Here is a 22546-nt window from a genome sequence, read left to right as displayed (position 1 = left end):
CTAGTTCTGCTGATTTGCCTGTGTCTTCCCAGGGCCTTGTCCCTGGTATACTGTAGGGACTTAATATATGTTTAAAAAAGTGGACGGAGGAAGAAGCTCAGAGTTAGTGCTAAGCCCTAGGAAAGAGAAACTCAGAAGTTATGCATGCTTGTGAAATTCAAGCGCCATTTTCTGCTCAGGAAGTAATGCCTCTAATGAGTTGTGGAGACCAGTATAAACGTGCTGATACTTCCAGGTCACACTAAACTTGATCCTAGCATTAAAAAAATTAATGTGTTTCCTCTTCTTCCCCTCTCCAGCCCATTCGGTCTTTATCTATAAAATATATTCATTGCATGTGTGTTACACAATATAGATATGTCTCATGTAGCATGAATCTACAATGGGCAGTTCGTGGTACTTCCGAGGAAAAGAAAAACAACTCAGGGACACATACACGTTGCCAGAAATTGTTAGTTGTCTCTTCGTGTGATCTGTTTCTTTACCTAGGACTTTACAGTTTACAAGAGCCTTCACATCATTGCTCTCCCACCCCGTGAGGTGAGTTCAGGGCTGTGGCTTCCATTTACAGAGAAGGAAAGTGAGTCACAGAAGTCTTTCGTGGCTTGCCATATGGCTATTTCCTTAGTTCTTAAATATCATCGTTGTAAGGCATGCCATTGATTTAACAATAGGTTTTGAGGATATAAGGAAACTACCATACTGTGTATACATATTGCTTATAAGACACATCCCAATGTTTCTGAGACATTAAATTATATGCACTTGGAGAGAGAGACATGTATCTTAAAACTAAGAAAATGTGGTCAGTAGTGGAACAGTGACTTAACATGGCATTCTAACTCTGAGTCATTGTGTGCAATTTACCTTCTCAGCTACATTATAAACTCCCACACTTTTTACATGTCTCTCAAAAAGCGTAATGTAGTGGCTTCTGTACCAAATGCTCTCAGTTGGTTGATAAAAGAGTCCGTTTCCTCTAAAAAACAAAACTAAAAGGAGCCCTTATTTTTCATTCTTAAATTTCTGGGTACTAAAAATTCCTAGGGAATATATTTGGAAACTTCCCAGGAGCCGCATTTTATCTGCTGTTTTTCGTGGGATCTTGTTTGGTGACTGAGAATTGAATCATAAGATTGCCTCTCTGAGAAAGACAAATACCATATGATACCACTTATATGTGGAATCCGAAATATGATACCAATTATTTACAAAACAGAAACAGACACACAGACATAGAAAATAAACTTGTGCTTCCTGAAGGGAAAAGGGGGTGTAGGGGGCATAAATTAGGAGTTTGGGACTAACAGATACACACTACTACGTATAAAATAGGTAAACAACAAGATCCTACCATCTGGCACAGGGAACTATATTCAATAATAAACCATAGTTCCCTGGCACACGGAACTATATTCAATAATAAACCATAAACCATAATGGAAAATAATATGAAAAAGAATACATATATATGTACATATATATACACATATATATATATACATAAAACTGAATCATTTTGCTGTACTCCAGAAAACTAACACAACATTGTAAATCAACTATACTCCCATAACAAATAAAAAATTTTTTAAAGAAAGATTGCCTTTCTAAGTTCCTTCTCCCAAAATCACCGCTCTGGGAGACTAACAAAACTTTAGAAACCTAGGGGGTCTACAATCAGAAGTTGTATTTCCGAATGAAGTTTTGATGAACTTCAAGATGAAACTCTAGAAGTTCGGAGCTTATTATAAGATATTAGAGAAAAAAATCTTTAACATGTTTGCATGAACACAGCCTATTTTTTTTTGTTTAGTATCCAGTGTACCACTGCTGAACTTGTCTTCCTAAATTCAGTTTAGATAGCCTGCATATAAAAATAAGAAAGCAAGAAATAAACCAAAGAAAGCAAGATGTAAAAAAAGAAAACTGTCACCAGTAACCATGCAGAAATTGGTTTGTCTCCAATCAGAGTTATTTTTGTATGAGGAGGAAAAAATTCAACTTTTTATTCCACCCCTGGTTTAAAAAGCAGTTAAAAAAAAAAAGGTTCTCCAACTCTGTGAAGTAAAAGAAATTAGCCTCAAGTGGCCGTAACTGAGCTTCCCATCGGATTATCGTGCAAGGTTGCCTTTTATTTCCCCCCCCCCACAGTGGATAATGCATGTTCATTGTGGTTTATCTGGAGCCGGTTTCTTTTACACCCTCTGCTTATATAAAGTCGAGCTAGGACTGGGAACAGAGATTTGGGGAGCATCTGAGAGGCAGCCTCCAGCCGGAGAGAATGAAACAGTCGGGAACTCGAGCAGCCGCGTGTGAAATTGACACTCTCTGTGGTATGAGCCCCATGTTTTGCCTCCCAACGCAGACGAAGAGCCGTTAGAAACGAGACGCGTGATCCATCTCCTCTGTATGTGCTGCTTTGTTCTCACCCTTGATTTTAATTTCTCGCTCGTGTTTCTGACCTAGAATGATCGAGGCTCGGGCCCTGTCAGGACCGTGAACGTTTGGCCAGCTTGACTTGGCCACCTGGCAAAAGCAATGGTGATGAGGGCCTTCGTCCTGTTGGCTGTCTTTGCAGAAGCCTCTGCGAGATCTTGCGCTCCAAATAAAGCAGGTATGCTCTGGTGCTGTAGCCCATTTTCCTGGAAAGGAACTTTTCCTGGCACTTCCCTTCGCAGAGTTCATAGCCCTGTGCTTCTATTGTTAGGAAAATGCAATACTGCAGCCAAGAAGAAGCGCTTAAGCACCCCAACGCCCATCCGGTTTTTCCCACAGAAAGTACAAATCTATTGGGTAAAGTTACACTTTTTAAAAATTAGAGGCTGCTAAATAGATGAACAAATAGATAAAATCTTCACATTTTTTTCCCATTTTCTATTTGACTACTGCTTTTCTGTCCTGTGCCATAAATTACTGTTTCATGGCATTGTGCATAAATGGACATTTTAAATTTTATAGGCTTATTACATGGGATGTTCATATATATATGAAACCAGATTGAATGGATCGGAAAAATATATATATATTGGAAATATAAATATGAAAATACATTGAATCTGGTTTCAAAAATACATTCCTTAAAATAAGTTAAAGCTTAAAAGGGGACCAATTTTGAATACATATTAAGAATAATGCAGATATTACACAGAGGTTTCAAAAATTGTAAAAGTGGAACTTCAGTGACTGAAGTTGGGGGAAAACTTTCGTCACAGCTCATGAAGAAGAGTGGGGAAAGTATTTTTAACTAACTGCTTTGCATGCTCAGCTGTAACAGGAGCCCACCATATGTAGATGTTACCAGATCTGATTTCAGACCAGGTCTCTCCTCTTTCCAGATGTCATTCTTGTGTTTTGTTACCCGAAAACAATCATCGCCAAAATCCCAGAGTGTCCCTATGGATGGGAAGTGCACCAGCTGGCGCTTGGCGGGCTATGTTACAATGGGGTCCACGAAGCAGGTTACTACCTATTTGTCATCCCAGATTTGTCACCTAAAAACAAGTCCTATTGTGGAACCCAGTCCGAGGTAAGACCAGGCCACACGTGGAGGAGTTGCTAAGAGGAGGCAACTGGGCCCAAGAATGAGACATCTCCTGTCCACCCTTAAAAAGATTCAGAATTCACCACTTTCTTTTTAAGAGTCAGTCCCAACTCCCAAATTTCCTGAGATATTAGTGTTCTTTAAATTCTTTTCTTCTGTCTAGTTTAGGCGACTCTTTGGATTTAAATTTTACTCTCCTAATTCACTGCCTGAGCAGCTAAGCCACCTTCCGTGAGTAGAACAAAGTACATTTCCCACCTCCACCTCACGTGGAGCTCCGAGCACATGTTCATGGCTGCCATCCTTCCTGAGTTGGGTGGGTGAGCCATCCTCTGCCCGAGACTTGGAAGTTGGGACAAAGGGGTGCATGTGGAAGGCATCTTAGGGACTTCCCTGGTGGTCCAGCAGTTAAGTCTCTGTGCTTCCACTGCAGGGGGCACGGGTTCAATCGCTGGTCGGGGAACTAAGATCCCACATGCCACGTGGCGTGGCCAAAAAATACAAAGATAATGGAAGGCATCTTAAAGGAGTGACCAAAGTATAACACAACCCATAATTGGGTCTCGTGAAGTACCCAGGACAGGTAATCAGAATTAAAAGGAACCACAGACATCCTCTCGCCAAGTATCCTTATGGGATGGAGGAGAAATCTGCGACCTCCCAGCAAAGCCACTAGTTCGGGGCCACAGAACCAGTAGAGATATAGTCATGAAGGGAGCCTAGGTCTTCTGACGCTCTGGCTGACGTCTAGAACTCATACGGCCTTGACTGAAGGAGATGGTACATATATCGGGTCTCAGCTCCTGGGGCTACCTCCTCTTCCTAAAGGTCCCACAAGGATTCAGGGATTTAGAGAGAAGAGTCATGGGCATGATTAACAAAAACATCATGTCTTTGAATATCCTGGTAAAATGAACTAGAAATCATATGTGCAGTCTTAGGCAGATCACTTCTCAAGTGACCGTTCAAGATCCCTTTTAACTCTAATATTTGGTGATTTTAAAGTCCAACAAGTCAGAGGAAGGAAACTCAGAAATAGTGCTCATGATTAGAAGAGAGAAAGAGCAAAGAACCAGGCAGTAACGTTCTAGAGATGGGAGGTAGTGAAGGTGTCACATAAGATTACTTGGACAGGGGAAAGTAAATTAAAAGTTGATGTTAGGAGATAGAGGTTCCTGAGCCAGTCCATTTCGGTCAGAAGCCCAATGGGTATATGGATTTTTTTTAAGTGTACAACATTCAACTTAGATTATTATAAGATTATTATAAACAATCTTGAACAGACTTAAGATCTCTTTACAAAAATTATCAGCTCACCTACAAACAAGAGTGGGTGCTATATCAATGGCAGACATTCATGTCTCCCCATTGGGCATTTTTCTTTTTTTTCTTTTTTTTTTTTTTTGCAGTACGCGGCCCTCTCACTGTTGTGGCCTCTTCTGTTGCGGAGCACAGGCTCCGGACGCGCAGGCTCAGCGGCCATGGTTCATGGGCCCAGCCGCTCCACAACATGTGGGATCTTCCCGGACCGGGGCATGAACCCGTGTCCTCTGCATCGGCAGGCAGACGCTCAACCACTGTGCCACCAGGGAAGCCCTGGGCTTTTTTCTGAACCATCTTCAGTCATTTATCCAAGAGGCCTCATTCACATCATGGGGGTACAGAGCCACCCTAACCGCCTTCTTTCTTTCTCCAGTACAAGCCCCCCATCTACCACTTCTACAACCACATTGTTTCCAATGACAGCACCGTGATCGTAAAGAACCAGCCTGTGAACTACTCTTTCTCCTGCTCCTACCACTCCACCTACTTGGTGAACCAGGCTGCCTTTGACCAGAGGTAAGCTGCTCAGAGAGCGGAGGGCGGGCTGCCTTGCGTGTGCTCTGCAGTCCCTGTCAACCAGGCATGTTTCAGTCCTTATGCAAAATTCTCTCCCCTTTTCAGAGTGGCCACTGTTCATGTGAAGAACGGGAGCATGGGCACATTTGAAAGCCAATTGTCTCTCAACTTCTACACTGTAAGTGGTCTCCAGGGCTCCACTGCTACCCTGGGGCCTTTCTAGGAGATGATGGGATGCTTCCTCAGCATTTGTTCTCCTCTAAGCCGTATGCAGACCCCCATTCTTGAATTTGAACTGAGACGTAAGCTTTGTTCTAGCTTTAAGCCTCTTTAAAGACTAGATGCAGCAGACATTCAGATTCATAGACTGGATGGAAGAAAGGAAAGGTGCCACAGAGGAAAAAGGGCAATCTTCCCATTTCACAGATGAGAAAATTGAGATAAGAGAAATCAAAGGTCAATAGGCAATAAAGACAGCCAAGGTCTAATTCTTAATCAAGATCAGTTTCCACCACAACCCCCTCCAGAGATTTATATTTAGGATCTAGCTCTTGTTAAAACATCGGCACAGACTAGTGAGCTTCTACCTGGGACAGGGCTAAGGGGAGAGGTTGGGGTTGGCTGCCGCCGCCTAGTTCTTTGGTCTCCAAAGCCCTTTACTTAGTGGGCCTCCTCTTTGTGTAATTTGGACATCCTGCCTACATTGACATCAAAGCTAAAGGCACTAAGAATAAAATTCTCCAGAGAAACTAAATATGCAATGGCCATTAGCCCAGCTGCCCTCCTGTTTAGATGGGGTGCTCTGTTTTTTAGACCTGCAGCTTCCAGTGAGGGGACATGCGTATAGGAAATGGCCCAGCTGGCTAAAGGAAAATGCAGGCAGGAATAGAAACCTTTACTTCCAACATTAGAAGATAGCCTTAGAGGTCACCATGTACAACCCATTCATTTTGCAAAGGAAACAACTATATTACCTGGAACTCCACTGACCTTGAACTCTTTGAACTTGCTTTACCAGCTCCCTGGAAGCTATTAATCTTGCTGAACTCAGAAGGTGAGAGCTAGAAGGGATCCTAGAATAACCTAGTCCATTTTATAGCTGAGGATCTGAAACCCAGTGAGGAAACGATCTGTCCAAGATCCCACAGGTGGTCCAGAGCAGTACCCAGTCTGGAACAAGGTCCCCTAACATTGGTCTACAAGGCAAACTTACTATGCAGGGAATGGAGTTACTTAAGTTTCATGACCCCTCACTTCCACAGGCCCCTTTCAAGGCCCTGTGTCTAATTTTGTATTCAAAGTTTTGATTCTTTTAATTAAAGAGGGCTCTCTAAATAAGCTTCAAGGTCCCACAAAACCTAGATCGGCCTCAGGCTACACACCACTAGTGGTTAAGTCCTGAGAAAAGGAAATTCCATACAATCCCTTGACCTATAATCAGGGGGGTTAAAACAGTGTGGATCACCAGGGTGAAGAAAGGATGGCAAAACCACTGTAGTAACTGCTGAAGTTATCCAGAGAGGAAAATAAGCTTCACACATTGACAACAGACTCGGGGGACATCCTGATGACAGGCTGTCTTTACTACTGAGCCCCTGTCTGGAAATACATGATTGTTGCTTTAACCAGATAAAATTATAGATATAACCCTATGAAGGTTTTACAACAGTTGGAAATGGAAAGGCACCACGATTGTCAGAAGTCATCATCCACCATCAGTTATGCGGAGCTAAGTTTCAGACAGAAATATCAAATCTTATAACTTTTTTAAGAAAAAACAAAAATTAGGAAGCCTGTCCCCAGCATCACCCAGACCATCCTCTAGATGGCTAGACAGACTGCTTCCTTGAACTGGTAGAAATGAGGCTAAGGCCTTCCCTAGGGCCCACCAAGACCCTTATAGGACAAACAAACCTTGGCAACGAGGGGCCTCTGAGGTTATAACCGAGACTTTGGTACTGATTAACATTCCCACAATGGGCTCGGTTTCCTGTGCCTTACCCATGAGGTTGGTATTTTTCTTCTCCTCCCTTCTTCTGCTTTGAGAGCATTCTTGTGTGTCTCTGAAGCAACAGCTGCTCGCTGCATATATTTCCATCAAATTACCAGAGACCGAGCTGTGCCCTGCGTGGCACAATAGAATGAATGCTCTGCTAGTTGCTTAGGATTCTGAGAGCTCCAAATGCCAGGCTGCAAAACCACCAGTTCTACCCAGCATGCTTCCTCTCTTCTCTCTCTACCCGCTTCCACTCAATTCTGCCAACGGTCCGTGGTTGGTATTCTCGGTAAAGTTATTTTGACTCCCAATCCGAAATAAAGGAAGGTAGTCAACTTGTAGAAGTAGCCTAGCACTGTGGTTAAGAAAATAGGCCTTGACATCAGACCACTGGTTTGAAGCCAGTTTCCACCATTTACTAGTTGTGTGACCTTGGACAAGTTAGTTAACCTCTCTGGGCCTCCACCTATGCATTTGTTAAGTGGGGATAATAATAGCACTTATCTGAGAGGTTTGTTATGAGGGTTAAATGAAATAATCCTTATAAAACCCTTTCCACAGTGCCTGGCAGCAAAGTAAATGCCCGAGGAAATAGTCATTCTCACAATTGTAAGCTTTGACCTTGTTTAAAGTGGAAACTGAGAACTCCTAGCACCAGCACTGTTACCTTTATAGGGTTGAACATCAATGTCAGAGTGGGATTAGGTTGCCTTCTATTCAATCAAAATGGTATTGACTATTCCTTTTAGTTAGACAGAGACAAATGCCAAAGCTTGGGATGGAACGAAGGCAAGCAATAGAGACCAAAATCATAGACTTCCAGAGTCAGAACAAACCTCAGAGGTGATTAATCTTGACCTTCCACGCAATGCCCAAAACCCTTCTGCAAGGCTGCTGAGGGATGGGTACCCCACCTCTTCCAAGGGCAATGGCAAGTTGGACCTTCTCATGCTAGGTCAGCATGTGAAATCTGATGTCATGAAATCTGACATTCCGAACTCTGGCCCACTGGTCCTGGTTCTGTCCTCTGAAACGATACTACATGTTACTGATGGTCCTTCAACTGGCTCAAGCTTGTCTTCCCCAAACTAAACATCGTCCCATTCTTGATGGTCCATTATCATCCTAGTGACTCTCTTCTCTGTATGATTTCCTGGGTTAATGCCCCCGTTAAAAGGCAGAGCCCAGAATTTGCCAAAATAAACTGTCCGGGTACTAAAGGGTAAGCTATCTGGACATAGGTCCCTAATTTTCACGTTACAAAGAAAGTAGGGGGAAATCACACGGAGTATTGCCTCACTGTCAGGTGAGAAGTGGAGAAACTGTCCCTTAAAAGCGTTTTGCTTCAGAAATTGAATTAAGTGTGCAGATTCTGTGCTCCACTATGTAACATAATCAGGAAGCTTCCTTGCAAGTGGAGGTATTATTCCAATATTCCAATTCTTGGTTCCCGGGAGATGGGGCCAGGATAAGCACCTCTGGCTACACTGGGGACGGCGGTCTATGATTTGGGTCTCTATGTAGCGCAGTCTCCTGGACGTACATGTGATGTCCTCATCCATTCTAAGGTGGCACCAGCATCCTAGGAGGTACAGCCTCTCTGGTCCCGGCGGGTCTCACTGTGGTCTCATGTGCCTGTGCCTTTGGGTTGTTCCTCCCCCCTCCCGTCCCGATTCATCTGCTCCTGTCAGACCCAACTGCTCAGTCTGACAGATCATAACGCCCGGTGTCAATTTCCTTCCAAAGAATGCCAAGTTCACCATTAAGAGGGAAGCGCCTTTTACCCTGGAGACATACGAAATCGGTTCAGATCTGTTTGCAGGAGTAGAAGCCAAAGGGTTAAGCATTAGGTAAGTGTGTGTTCTTAATGTTTGTATTTATAAATACAAAGAAGAGAAAAAAAACCCAAACAAAAACAGCCCAGAGGCGTTTTAATCACCCGAAGTTTCTAGGCATACAACTCCCTAGCTCACAGTGATGAGTTTTGTTTCATTTCCAGGTTTAAAGTGGTTTTGAACAGCTGCTGGGCCACACCTTCGGCTGACTTCATGTATCCCTTGCAGTGGCAGCTAATCAGCAAGGGGTAGGTACGGCTCTCGGGACCACAGGGCTGAGAGGTGGGGCTAGGTAGGTCCAGGGCTGCTCTGGCTTGGGACAGCTTGGAAGGAAGAGGCGGAACCTGTTGGGGTCACATCAGTGACTTCCTCTGTGCTTCCAGACTGAGTACTGATACCAGGAATCACTAACATAGTGCTTTCTAGGTACCAGGTTCTGTTCTGAGAGCTTTATCATATACTAACTCATTTGCCTTACAACAGGTAGGTATTATTACTATCATCCCCATTTTCCAGATGAGAAAACTGAGGCACAGGAGGGGTTAAGTAATGTCACATAGTTAGTGTATGTGTGTGTTTATGGGGAAGTGGGCAGGTTGGGGTCAAACCTAATCAATCTGACATCAGAACCCTGATGAGAACTAACTTAGATATCCATGTAAAAAGCTTAGTACATAGTACCTAGCTGGTATTCAATCAATTTTAATAATAGCATTGTTTTTATTTACTAATAATTTCATAGGTAACGGGGAGTTCTTAAAATTTGGAGTAGAGGACTAAAGTAATGGGATTATAGTATAGAAATGTGATTCTGGAAATCACACACAGGGTGGTTAGAAACAGAACATGGGAGTAGAAAGACCAGATTAGAGGCTGTGGCAGCTCTAGTGCCGAAAGTGATAAGACCTGAATCAAGGCTGTAGCTAAGTGAGTGGAAAGAAGGTCATCCAACATCACCCAAGGGAGGGAGAAGCAATAAAAATTTAGCAACGAATTGGATATGGTAGAGGGAAGGACAGGGCACAATGAGGAACATGTGACAAAGAATGCTGCTGCACTGTGAATTGTGAAGATGAGAAGTTGTTTGTCATAGGCTCCTAGGGAAGAGGGGTTCTGGATAAGGGAGTTTGGATTCTCTTTGAGTTCAGGGATGACATATTGACCTTGAGATGACAATTGTCTAGAAGCACTTAGAATTGTAACTTTGGAAAAGGATGAGGATGAGTTAGACTAGAGATTCAGGCGTCATCCACACAACAAACAGTGAACACAGAAGAGGCCATTCCCCAAACCAAAGCAGACCAGTTACACTGGAACCATCAGGGCTGAGTAAACACTGCCGCCAGGGACAAAGATGATAAGATAACAAAGGTGAAGCCACTTTGGATCTTTATCTATTTTTATTTAACAAACACTTATACAGCCCTTACAACATACCAGGCATTACTCTAGGTGGGTGCTTTGCAAACACTAATTTATTTCAATTTCATTAAACTTCCTATAGAGTAGGTAGTATAACAATCACTGTTTTATACATGAGGAAACTGAGGCACAGATAAGTTCAGAAACTTACCCAGAGTCTAAGCTAGTAAAGGGATGGATGATCTGGGCAGCGTTATCTCTTGATAACACAGGGTAGGACAGGCCAGCAAGGCCCACACCCAAGCAACCCATCTTCCTGCAGAGATGGGAGCTTAGTTTGGGTCCTTATTTCACATCTGTCATTGAATGATTCATTTAGGCTCTGTTGATGATGGTGCAAATCAAATGACCTCAGGGAGATTCTGAAATAAATTACTGACCTATAAGGACCTTGAAATTACCAAGAGGCACTGGGAACCTCTCTCAACCAATAGCCACACAAGGGCAAAGCCTTCTGCCACACCATGGAATCATCTCCTCAGATAGTTCTAGTGCCCCTGCACACCTAGTGGATGTGTCATGTGGCAGAAAAGGGAATGCTTGTGGCTTTGGGGTAGTCACTACAAGTGGTCCTCAAACTCTAGTGTGCACAGGAATTCCTTTGGGTATCTGCTAGGCATGCAGACACGTTGTAAACCTACAACATCAGAAGGTCCCTAGGTGAACCCTGGGACTCTGCATTTAAGCACAGCCAAATTAAAGACACCCTGACCTAGTTGCAAATACTGCCTAACCGAAATGGCCCCTTGAGGTTGGAGATAATTGCACGAAGTCCAGTGTCAAAGGGGAGAATTAGAAAGGCCACTCCCATAACCTCCCAGATGGTTTTGGTTCACACCAGGCCCTTTGGAAGGAAAACCCAGTTTTCAAGAAAGCCTGGAGATATTAGAATAGGAATTTTGATCTCAGGTGGAGAAGTGATGATGGTGTGAAAGCTTCCCCGTGGGCATTCCACAATCCCGAGATACCTGTCACGGAGGAACAGGTGCCACAGCCAGCGCCAAGAGACAGCAGTGCCAAGGCATCTAGGCCAGCCTGTCACTTGCCTCCTTCCTGCCGCCAGCAAAGCTCTGCTTTATATTGTTCCCACTGTCTGACACCGTACCCGGACACTCCAGCAGCCAGGAGCTATTTTAAGGACTTAGTCTTGAGTTTGTACAAGGATCTCGAGTTTAATGACCGAATGATCCTTCAAGAGTCTTGTTTCACAGCTCAGAAAATACCCCTAGCTCTTGTCACTACTCAGAGGCCACCACAAACAGATCCCAGCTTCTGGCCCTGGTCCAGATATAAGGTGCAGTTTTCATGGCTCGTTTCACTCACTCTCAGAGTTAACATCCCCTCCGTCCTACCTCTGATTTGGCCCCTAATGTCTGGTTCTGATGGACTGGGATGGGGGAGGGTCCACCATGAAGTTTCCCTGGGGCGACTGCACTGCTCCCTAGTGTGTGTGTTGAGTTGGAAGGACGATAGAGTCAGAGAAACACGCCAGGCGGGGCATGAACTTCGGGTTCCACTGAGGTGCTGTCCACTGGTCTTTAGCTTTTGAACCCATAGACCTCTGTTCCGTAGAGGACAGGTTCTGGAGCTCATTGTCACCTGCATACAGGCCCTCACACTCTGTGGGTCTCGCTGTACATTCCCGAGAACCACTGTGTCTGTTCCCAACCTGGCTGACTGTCTGGCACTTACGTAGGGAATCCTATGAGCTTGGTAAATGAGAAGGTATTGGGCTTAAACCAGGCTTTCCCGGTCTCCACACTGTTGACTTTTGGGGGCTGGATCATTCTCTGTTGTGGGGTCTGTCCTGTTCCCTGCAGGGCATTCTGCAGCATCCCTGGTTTCTACCCTCTAGGTGTCAGGAGGATCTTCCCCCCAGTCATGACAGCCACATGTCAAATTTCCCCTGGGGGGCAAAACGGCCCCCAGGTGAGAACAATTGGTTTCGACAAATGCCCATCTATGTCATTATTTTTTCTTTTACTGCAGTTGTACATTTGGGACTTTGAAACTTCCCAAATATTACACTCTCATTATAGAGAATTAAAAAAAAAACAACAACAACATAAAGGTGAAAGAAGAAAACAGAAACTGTCCATAATAGCCAGTGTTAACATTTAAATGGTATCCTTCCAGCCATTTTTTTCTGTGCTCATATTAAAAATATCTTTACAAAGGTAATTATGTAATAGAATAGATATAGCGCTTAAATAGTACAATGTAAATTTGAATTCCCGGTGGCAAAACCTCACAATACACACACAGCAATATGTTGGGTGTGACCTGGGCCTAGGTGGCTGTGAGAGCACTTTGGGAAATGCCTTTCCCAGCACCACCATCTTTATTTTGGACATATGCGGGGAGTCTGTACGTATCCCAGTCCTCCAGAGGAGAGGACATTGTCTGGGGGATTTCATTTCTTGGGGACAGAGATGTGGTAACTTCCAGATGTGTGGCTTCTCGTAAGTTGCTCCACCCTTGCTATACTCTATCTGTAGAATGGGGATGGTCACAGCCGTCTCATAGCTCCTCCAACTGACCCCAAAGAAATGAGGATAAGTGAGGTGCTGCCACAGTGCTTCAGAAGGATAATGTGCTGTGTAAAAGCCCAGGGGAGGCCGTGCGTGACTTTGCCTCAGACGCCCTTGCTAGAGTTCATGAGATGACCTTGTCTCTCCCCCTTGCCTCCCCCGACCGCGTGTGCTCCAGCTGCCCTACGGATGAAACAGTCATCGTGTATGAGAATGGGAAAGGCCACAGGGCAACCTTCCAATTCAATGCTTTCCGGTTCCAGAACATCCCCAAATTGTCCAAGGTGTGGTTACACTGTGAGACTTTCATCTGTGACAGTGAGAAGCTCTCCTGCCCAGTGGTGAGCCACCCTTCCCGGAATGAGAATATTACCTGAGGCTGTGAGGGTGAGGGGATGGTATTTGAGAAGCTGTATTTTTACCTGGGAAATTGTCAACAGACCAGTGTAGATATGTGTGAGGACATACTGGAGGAAAGGCTGCTGAGGGTAGGGGCAGACGTTCCAGGCGTGTCTGCCCTGCCACAAACAAGCTACATGGTCTGGCCCAGGTCACTTAACCCCAGAGCCTGGTTTTCTCATCTTTAAAGATAGAGTGATGATGAGTAATGGCGGTCCTTCTCTTTTCAGAGAGCAATGTTAGGGAAAATGAAAGCAACAACAGACATGGAGATGCTTTGAAAAAGTTAACAGGACAAGGGAGATTCAAAATTCAGCTGGTAGCAATAGGCTCTGAATGGAAGTCGAAGGTAGGTATTTTTAGCTCTTGACTTACCAGCCTGAACTTCCGTCTCGGAGACTTAAGATGGACAAGAGAGATGTTGCAGGAATTCGCGACATGAGGTCACAGCTGTTCCGACCACGTGAGAGGAAGGGCCCAGCTTCCCAGACATGTTTAGTAGCTCATGCAGGAGGGTCAGTTTCCCCTCCGCTTCCTCCACCAAGAAGTTGCTGCAGAATCAGTCAACATGCGTAATGAATTCAGGTGGAAGAAAATTTTCCATCGCGACCAGGTGTGAACCTGGTCCTCAGAGCAGTGGTTCCAAAGTGTGGTCCACACTGCTTCAGCATTACCTGGGAACTTGTTAGGGATGCAAATTCTCAGTGCCCCACCCCACCCCCTGGCCCCAGACCACCTGATTCAGACACTCTGGGCGGACCCAGCAATCTGTGTTTTAACAAGCTCTTCAAGTGGCGTGCATGTTTGAGAACCACTGCTTTGAAGATCTAAAAGTGTTCAATTCCAAACTGTTACCTCCTCCAGTCTATTTGGACCGGAGACCTCAGGGAGGAAGGACACAGTGTTTCTGCAGAGGGTACCTGCTCGCATTGCCTATAGTAACCAACAGAAATAAGATGATAATCTCTATTTCTGTTGATTCATTTAGCCAGACAGTGGTCACTTACGAGCACAAACAGAGAAAGGGAAGGGAGTAGAGAAACATTTAACTGTTCATGAAAGGATTATTATTGGCACTACATTTAAAAAAGGAAAGGAACCAGAACACATTTTGCAGGTATCCACGTCTCAAATCACAGTGATGAGAGTAACTATGGGTAAAAGCCTTACTTCTCATCAAAAGAAACGGAGTCAGTTCCTCCCACATGCAATGCAGATTTGTTCCAGCTTGAAGAGTTAAGGACGGAAAGATTTCTTCCTTTTCTCAAGTTGGAGAAGCAATGGAATACATCGCTCTGGGTTATAAAAACAGTAAGGGAACTAATGTCTGAGGCCTGGGGAATTTTGACTCCGTCAACTTTGTGACTTCTTAAAAAAAATCTCTTTTCTCTCCTGTGTTTTTTTCTCATCCCACCTCTCCCCTCGGCTTCTCCTGGGTCTCCAGACTTGTGACAAACGAAAACGCCTCCTCCAGGACCAGACTGGGGGCGTCCTGGTCGTCGAGCTCTCCCTCCGTAGTAAGCTTCTCTGTTTTCCAAATGGTTGCCCTCATGCTGGGCTGCGTCCACAGGCACGGCCGGTTTGAGCATTTTAACTGAATTGCCAAACCAGTTGTGCCTGTAGACACAACCTTTACCTGCAACGCGTCTCCTCACCTTGGGGGTGGGTAACTCACGCCCGACCAAGGAGGTTTGTTAACTACCCTGAAAAGTTCGGTCTGTGGCCTCAATTCCAATGCCCCCCAGGGACTAGGAAGTGCTGAGCTTCCACACACAGTGTGCAGGTGATACTAATAATAGAAAATGAAACGTACTGAGGCGTCCAGGGCACGTCAACAAAACTAGTAAAGGAGCTGGGTGGGCCCTGGGGTTTCAGAAATAAAGGAGATCCACACGGGCCCTGTCCTCAAGAATGTACCATCCAGCAAGGAGGGAGATGCTAAATGCTAAGGGAAAGGGAGATAATTACTGTCAGTGGGGGTGGGAGAGGTAGGGTCTATGGGAATAGATGGGTAGGCAGCTCAGCGTAGTCAGGCTTAGGGAGGACCTCTGCGAGTCGTCTTTAAGTCTGACCTCAAGAGTGCCGTGACATCAAGGGGGGGACAAGGCCTGGGAGCTTTAGGGGATGGTCACCCAACTCTGGTCAGGAGCCCAACCCCATCTGCTGCCTGATTTTGTATGACCTGTAAGCTAAGGGCAGTTTTTCCTTTTTACGTGGTTGAAAAAAATCAAAAGAAACAATAGTTCATAACACACAAAAATTATATGAAATTCAAACTTCATTGTATATACAGAAAGTTTTGTTGGGACATAGCCACACTGGTTCATTTGGGGCTTGTCTCCAGCTACTTTCGACAGCGTCGAGTAGCTGCAATAGAGACCGAGTGGCCTGCGAAGCTGAATAAGTTTACCATCACCCGCCCTTTGCAGAAAGTTTACCAACCCCTGCCATAGAGAGCCGAGATGAAAATGGTGTGAGATGAAGCCTCTGTCAACCCTGCAAGAAACTTTGTGCTAAAGACAATGGGAGCGGGTTGGTTTCATCAGGGGAGAATCCAGTCAGGTTTGTGTTTTAGGAACGCAGCTCTGAGACTTCTCCCTCTGTGATCTTTTCTTAAACCTTCTGTATTCTTTCTTTACTCACTACAGGTAGGGGATCCTCCGGTCTCTATAGCTTCTCAGGTAAGGAAAAGAGACAGCTCTGGGTAATGCTTTTAACAGGCAGATGTGCGTTTTAAAAGAGGCTTACCTTTGGCCCCAGCAAAGCCTTTACCTGAATGAGTTGGGGGGGGATCGGAGGTCGAGAGGTCTCTCTCCAACCAGCCCCTGAGCTCTGAAGGGAGGGAGGAGCTGGGGGCAAGCTGGATGAAGCAGAGCTGGTTTCCCCACCCCCCTACCAAGTCTAAGCAAAGACATCACCAGGTGGTGCCTCTTGGGTTTCTGTGTTCAGAAAACATGATTTTCAATGACCTGTTCATTCAACAAATATTTCTGAGTCCCTTCTGTGACCCTGCCCCTCATGAACTGAGTGACCTTGGGCCATGACCCCACTCCTGCATTCCCCAGTTTCCTCTGTGAAATTGGGTTAATAATTGCCCATATCATACACAGAAGTTGTTGTGTGGATTAACTATTACAGCTAAGAGCACGAAACAATGCCCAGAAAGCAACAGACAACCAGTAAGGATCAGCTGTGATTACTGACTCTGTACCAGGCACTTTTCTAGGCGGTGTGACTGCTGCAGTGAACAAGGCAGGCAAGGCTCCTGCCCTTCCTAATATGCATGAAGTATGGTGGGTGGGGCCGAATAATGATTTAGACAGCAGTCCGGGAAGCACCTTAGAGGAAGAAGCATTTCAGCTACGACCCAAGGTCTCACCAAATGATGCGAGAAGATGGGTCAGGCAGTTCTATTTATAAACAGACTCACAGATGTAAGATTTGCTCTCACAATTACAGGAAACCATGCAAGCCAACTGTTCGAGACTCTAAGATGCACCATCTGGAGTCTACAGTGAAACGCACCATCACTGTATTATCGAAGTTCAGGTTCCCATCTGTCAGAGGTCCCTATCCTAGGCTTATCTGTTGGGTTCTTCGTACTGATGAAAGTGAGCTATGGAAACCCCAGAGGATGAACAAAACTATGTACAAAATGTGCAGAGTTGTATGGAAACCTACTGAACGTCTCTGAGTTGACTCATTTATGTTGAGTTGACTCTTTTGTTGCGTTCTCCTTACTCCTTGTCGAACTGTTTGTCTCCTTTCCTGTCTGGTCCACAGATGTTCTCTATCACCTCATCGTGATGCTGGGGATTTGTGCTGTGTTATAAGGGAGAGCCAGGCAGGCAGCTGCAGTTCCTCCACCCAAGACCATCTCCTCTGTCAATGACAAACTCACATTTATTGTGCTGCCAAAAAGAACAAACAGAAGACCGTATTGTTGGGAAGCAGAGAACAGCGCTTTGCCAAATATGTGTTCCAGTGATTTTTGTGAATTTCAGTGATTGTTTTTCTTCGGTGCCCCACTTCCTCTTGTGACTTCCTGTGGCTCTTAGATTCTGCCGTCCCTCCCCTGCAGCCGGCGGAGGAGTCTCCTTTTCCCATAGTCAAGTCGAGACTGCAGTGGACTCCTTTGAAAGCTATTCTAATTTTAAAAGACTAGCACACCCAACCAAGTGCAGCTGAGCATTTTGAGGACTTTAAAGTACTGAGGACGGAATGCACAGGAACAACCAACTTTGCTGAAGGAGCCTTTGTCTTTGAGGCTGTGCAATTCCTATCTAAGGACCAGAGCTGAGCCACCAGGCGGGGGTTCTAATATTTCAAATGATGATGTGGGAATCAGAGTAGAAAACATTCGTTTGCTCAAACCTGAATAATATAAAGGAAAGTGATTCTCGAGAGCCCCCAGTGAGTGCTAACCCAACTGGTGTTTTATTATAAGTTTTCTTAAATATGTATAAACAGTATATACGTATACACTCCTTATTTTTATAGCTGATATATACGTCTAAGATCGAAAGAAAATTACAAATTGAATAGGACTCAGGCTACAAAAAGACTAAAACTCATATTAGCATTCATTGAACATGATAATGCGGCATTGCCTAAATGAAACTGCTACCTGTAACATGCTTCAGAGGGACTGCCACGACAGAGTCTCTTCAGCTTGGCAACCCCATCCTACTCGTGATGCCCAAGGCTCTCACTATTTCTATCTGCTCTGCTAAGAAATCTTCATTTGTAGAGAATGGTCTGACCTCATTTAGCCTTTACTTCAACATTCAAGCCCATATCTTTTTTTGTCTCAGTAACCTACGACCATTCGAATGGAACCAACAAAAACTCGGAAACACAAATGCAAATAAAATGAAAACAAACGGCCAGTGAAATCACGTGGTTTCTCATGCTGAGAGCACTGCCACCCCAGTGATCCAGAACATGTTGAGAGTAATGATTTACACAGTCAAGCAAATAAAAACGGAAAGAAGCGGTCCTGGTAGAGAATTGGCGGATCCCTGAAAACGCACTGAGGACCCCGGTTTGAAGCTAGAAGCTGAGATGCGCTAGGAAAAGCCTGAGCTTTAAATTCTGTTCTTTGTCTTGTAGAGACTCAACTAGCGGGCTTATCATTGGAAAACACGTCAGTTTGCATCTCTGTATTTAATGTATTTGAGAAGTTTTGAGATCTGTAGTTTCATGGTTCTCTTACAACCATGTTAATGAACTCGGAAATTAAGCTGGTTCTCAAACCTCTGGAGACACAGAGCGCATGTTTAGCAATAAGCTCGATTAAAATGACTCGTAGCTGAAACTGGTCTCAAAGCTGGTCCTCCAACCAGTTTGGGATCTCTTCTTCCTATATATTCAGAATTTTTGTAGTCAGGAAGGACAGAAGACATATTTCATTGGTTCTAGTCAAAAACTCTTAAATAGCATACTCACAGCCATAATCATAAATCCTTGGCTGTCAGAGTAAAACAAAGTTGTGCTAGTTTTGCTTTGTTTTAGCATACTGTTTAATGATCTTGTATCTCTTGGTGGTGCTACGGAGTAAATAAAATGCCTTAAAATGAATAACCTATGACTATGGCTTACAGTGTAAATATACATGTTGGTAGTCAAATCTTCAACCCTCTCACTGGTCTCTACAACTAGAGCTTCTTAAGTTCACATGTATATCTCAGGCTTTCAATCATTTTACCCTGCAGTTGCATTTCAGAAATTCCAGTATTGTGTTTCTAGGCAAGGAGGCAGAGCCATTTTGCATGATTAATGTCTGGGGGGATAGTTTTTGTGGTCATCCCTGTCTCTAAGGCCCTCACGTCTGTCACCAGCAACGGCATGTGCTTCAACTCAAAGTTAACAGCCCCATGATGTTTGGTTGCATGTTTCATGTTTCACAACTTCTCTACTAAGGAATGAAGAGAAAGTCACTCTCCAAACAATCTCTCTTGCAAACTCCCATTAGTGCTAAACATAAAACAGACATTTAGAGGAGGAAAGGGTACTTTCTCCCTTAGGTATCCTTGGTTGACATAGAAAAAAACCCTGAATATAGATTTTAGGAAAGTGCTTTTATCAAAATTCCTAATTATGAACCCTAAAGACATCTTCTCTCTCTCTCTCTCTCTCAACTTGAGTAATTTAAACAAAATATAGAGAGAGACATGGATATATACACACATATATACTGAGTATACACAGGCACATAAATCTCTACCAATTGATAGAGACAGCTATAGCTATAGCTGTAGAGAGATAGATATAGAGAGGTTGATGTCTGTATATGTGTATATGTGCATGTATATATGTATAGATGTGTACATGTGTATGTATATATGTGCATGTGTGTGTGTGAATGTAGGCACATGTGTATATATGTTCTATGTGCATGTGTGTGACTGGATGCCAGATGTTTATGTTACAATGTTTGATGAAAAAGGCAGAAGTAACAAAATTTTTATTATATGAACATAACTGTGTAAGCATGTGGGCTAGGGCTGGAAGGGAACAAACACACACACTCCATACAGATACAAAGATGGGATAATGATAGTTGATTGTCATATCCCGCCCTATCCCTACGTCTGTGTGTTATTTTCTAATTCTCTTTCAATGTAACAGTATTGGATTTCTCAGTTACTTCTGCTCTTTTGTACATACCTCTGTGAGTCCTCAATATGTTGCATTACTACTATGTTTCCTCTCTCCAGCTAAACTGAGAACTAAAGATCATAGAAAGTTTCACATTTTCTTGTGTCCCCCAGTGTGGTACCTGGCACAGAGTAAGGACTCAATAAATGCTCTTTGAGTTAATGAAATGTTCATAAAGATGGATGGATGGATGGATGGATAGATCGGTGGGAACTGGCCAGTCTCTCTAAGAGACCCCATAGCAGAAGTTGCTTTGTTCCCTTTCATAATGGAACAAAGTGCTTAGCACCCAGAAGCCCTGATCCCAAACAAGGGAAGAAGATATGAGGCATGAGAAGATAACTTTTGGCCCACTGTCTCCATGCTAAGGTAACTCCCCTGTCCCCTTCATATAAATGTCTCTACCTTCCCTCCTTCCGAGGATCAGTCAAAAGCTTTCAATCCTTGGGACTTCCCTGGTGGTCCAGTGGTTAAGAATCCGCCTGCCAATGCAGGGGACACGGGTTCGAGCCCTGGTCTGGGAAGATCCCACATGCCGCGGAGAACTAAGCCCATGCGCCACAACTACTGAGCCTGCGCTCTAGAGCCTGTGAGCCACAACTACTGAGCCCATGTGCCACAACTACTGAAGCCTGCACACCATAGAGCCCATGCTCCACAACAAGAGAAGCCACCGCAATGAGAAGCCCGCGCACCTCAATGAAGAGTAGCCCCCGCTCGCTGCAACTAGAGAAAGCCCGCGCACAGCAACGAAGACCCAAGGCAGCCAAAAATAAATAAATAAGATGAAAATGGAATCATGTCATAGAAAATGGAGTCTGTGAAGTTCCTAGAATTCAGCTGCCCACCTCTGGGCAGAAGAAGAGTCCTGCCGATGGATAAGAAAGAAATTAAGCAATACATTGAGAATGGGACATGATCCATTTGGAAGCTGCGGTGCTCACAGGAAGTGAGAGCTCAGGGCCAGGCCTTCCAGCCACTGACTGCAGGGGTTCTGCCTGCCTGGGACGGCCTGAACCTGTTGGATTTCAGTGATTCACCCCTCAGTTAGAGCTTTAGCCCCTGAAAACATTCCTGAGATGCCTTCTGCTGTGGGCCTCTACGTCCTTGCAGGCCGATTAGCTGATAAATATAATAAACACCAAAGGTTAGGGAGGAGGCACTTTGCAGAGAAAGGCAGGTCCCTGGCCCCAGGCTTCATCCTCCAGCTTTCCCCTTTCCCAGAATGAAATTGGACTCACTGCAAATTCGCAAGCTATTGCGCTGGAAACCTCTGGCGGGGAGGCAGGCTCGCTGGCTGGTCTGGGAGCGGCAGCCCTGGTCTCCCAGGAAATGAGTTCACTGTATCCAGCTCATCTGACTCCACCTTTGCTCTAGGCCACAGGACTCCAGGGTGGACGGAGGAGGCCAGCTAGATGGCTCCCCCTACTGGGAGACTGACTCAATACCCCGGAACTACAACCCCTGAAGGGGATATTTAAGACACCCCATGGACTTTCCTGGAACCACACAAACACCTTTGAAGAAAATACTCACCTCAGAAGATCTCTGGGATTTTAGCTTCATCCTCAGTAAAGTCGGGGAGTGGGATCGTGAAGCCTTTTGCCCTTCAACCAGAAGGTTGTTTGCTCTCCTTTGCCCTGTGGGAAGCAAAGGAGAGCTGGTGAATCACAGAGCAGGAGAGGTTGCCTGTCAAGTGTGGTCTCTCAGCAGACAACTCAGGTCGCCCTTGAGAACGTTGTTTGTAGCCAGAACTGCAATCAGGCGGGAGCTGCCTTGGTGAGGGAAAAGCTTCATCATAGATGAAATCGTGATCGTATCCTTGGACTTGGCCAATAAGACTAGATGGACAGTCAACGATGGTCTATGGGGTGAGGGCCAGGGGATGCTAAAGTTTGTTGCAAAGAAAATCTTTTTAAAATAATAATAAAATCTCTTGAGCTCTTACTATGAGCAGGGCACCAAGTGAAACACCTCACATACAGGTTCACAACTAATCCTCACAGCCACCTTTTGAGGGCAGTAGTATCACCATTCCCATTTTACAGATGATAAAACTAAGCCCCCAAATGAGACAGCTAGGAAGAAGTGGGACAGGATTTAAAGCTAGGTCTACACCGCTGACATCTAGAAAAATCTTCCTCTTACCTGAAGTCCGTTGATGAAATACATCATGCCAGAGCCAGACTTAGCAAACTGTGGAATTGAAGGTACCTCCTCCCTTTCACTTCTTTCCCTGGACCCTGACACCCACTCAAACTCCCAATGTCATAGTAACCGCTCCCCACTCCCACTGTGAGCATCTCCAAGATGCTCCTGAGAA

At 44.7% G+C, this 22546-nt stretch overlaps 2 protein-coding genes across 2 annotated transcripts in view; one reads left to right on the top strand and one right to left on the bottom strand.

Annotated features, from left to right (window-relative positions):
* The first annotated feature begins 2212 nt into the window (after positions 1-2212).
* Positions 2213-19106, top strand: TECTB (tectorin beta). The gene is made up of 11 exons (XM_067708867.1): positions 2213-2333; positions 2467-2614; positions 3336-3526; positions 5238-5380; positions 5486-5558; positions 9123-9226; positions 9376-9459; positions 13343-13505; positions 15008-15080; positions 16212-16244; positions 17347-19106. The coding sequence occupies exons 2-11, from the start codon at positions 2539-2541 to the stop codon at positions 17394-17396; spliced, it is 990 nt and encodes a 329-aa protein (XP_067564968.1). The 5' UTR covers positions 2213-2333; positions 2467-2538; the 3' UTR covers positions 17397-19106.
* The window catches only part of LOC137209494 (guanylate cyclase 2G-like), a 55019-nt gene continuing 49431 nt past the window's right edge, over positions 16959-22546 (bottom strand). Inside the window, 3 exon segments of the mRNA XM_067711177.1 lie at positions 16959-17474; positions 21760-21824; positions 21826-21863. Coding sequence (XP_067567278.1) covers positions 21761-21824; positions 21826-21863 — 102 coding nt within the window. The 3' untranslated portion in view covers positions 16959-17474; position 21760.

Source organism: Pseudorca crassidens, chromosome 16 (genome assembly GCF_039906515.1).
Source record: "Pseudorca crassidens isolate mPseCra1 chromosome 16, mPseCra1.hap1, whole genome shotgun sequence".
NCBI lineage: Eukaryota > Metazoa > Chordata > Mammalia > Artiodactyla > Delphinidae > Pseudorca > Pseudorca crassidens.
The sequence above is the reverse complement of the archived record's forward strand: the minus strand, read 5'-3'. Positions and strand labels throughout refer to the sequence as shown.

Coding starts and splice junctions, on each gene's coding strand:
- TECTB (XM_067708867.1), top strand. CDS start 2,539: ATGGTGATGAGGGCCTTCGTCCTGTTGGCTGTCTTTGCAGAAGCCTCT. Junction 2,615..3,335: donor TTGCGCTCCAAATAAAGCAG/GTATGCTCTGGT, acceptor TCCTCTTTCCAG/ATGTCATTCTTGTGTTTTGT. Junction 3,527..5,237: donor ATTGTGGAACCCAGTCCGAG/GTAAGACCAGGC, acceptor TTCTTTCTCCAG/TACAAGCCCCCCATCTACCA.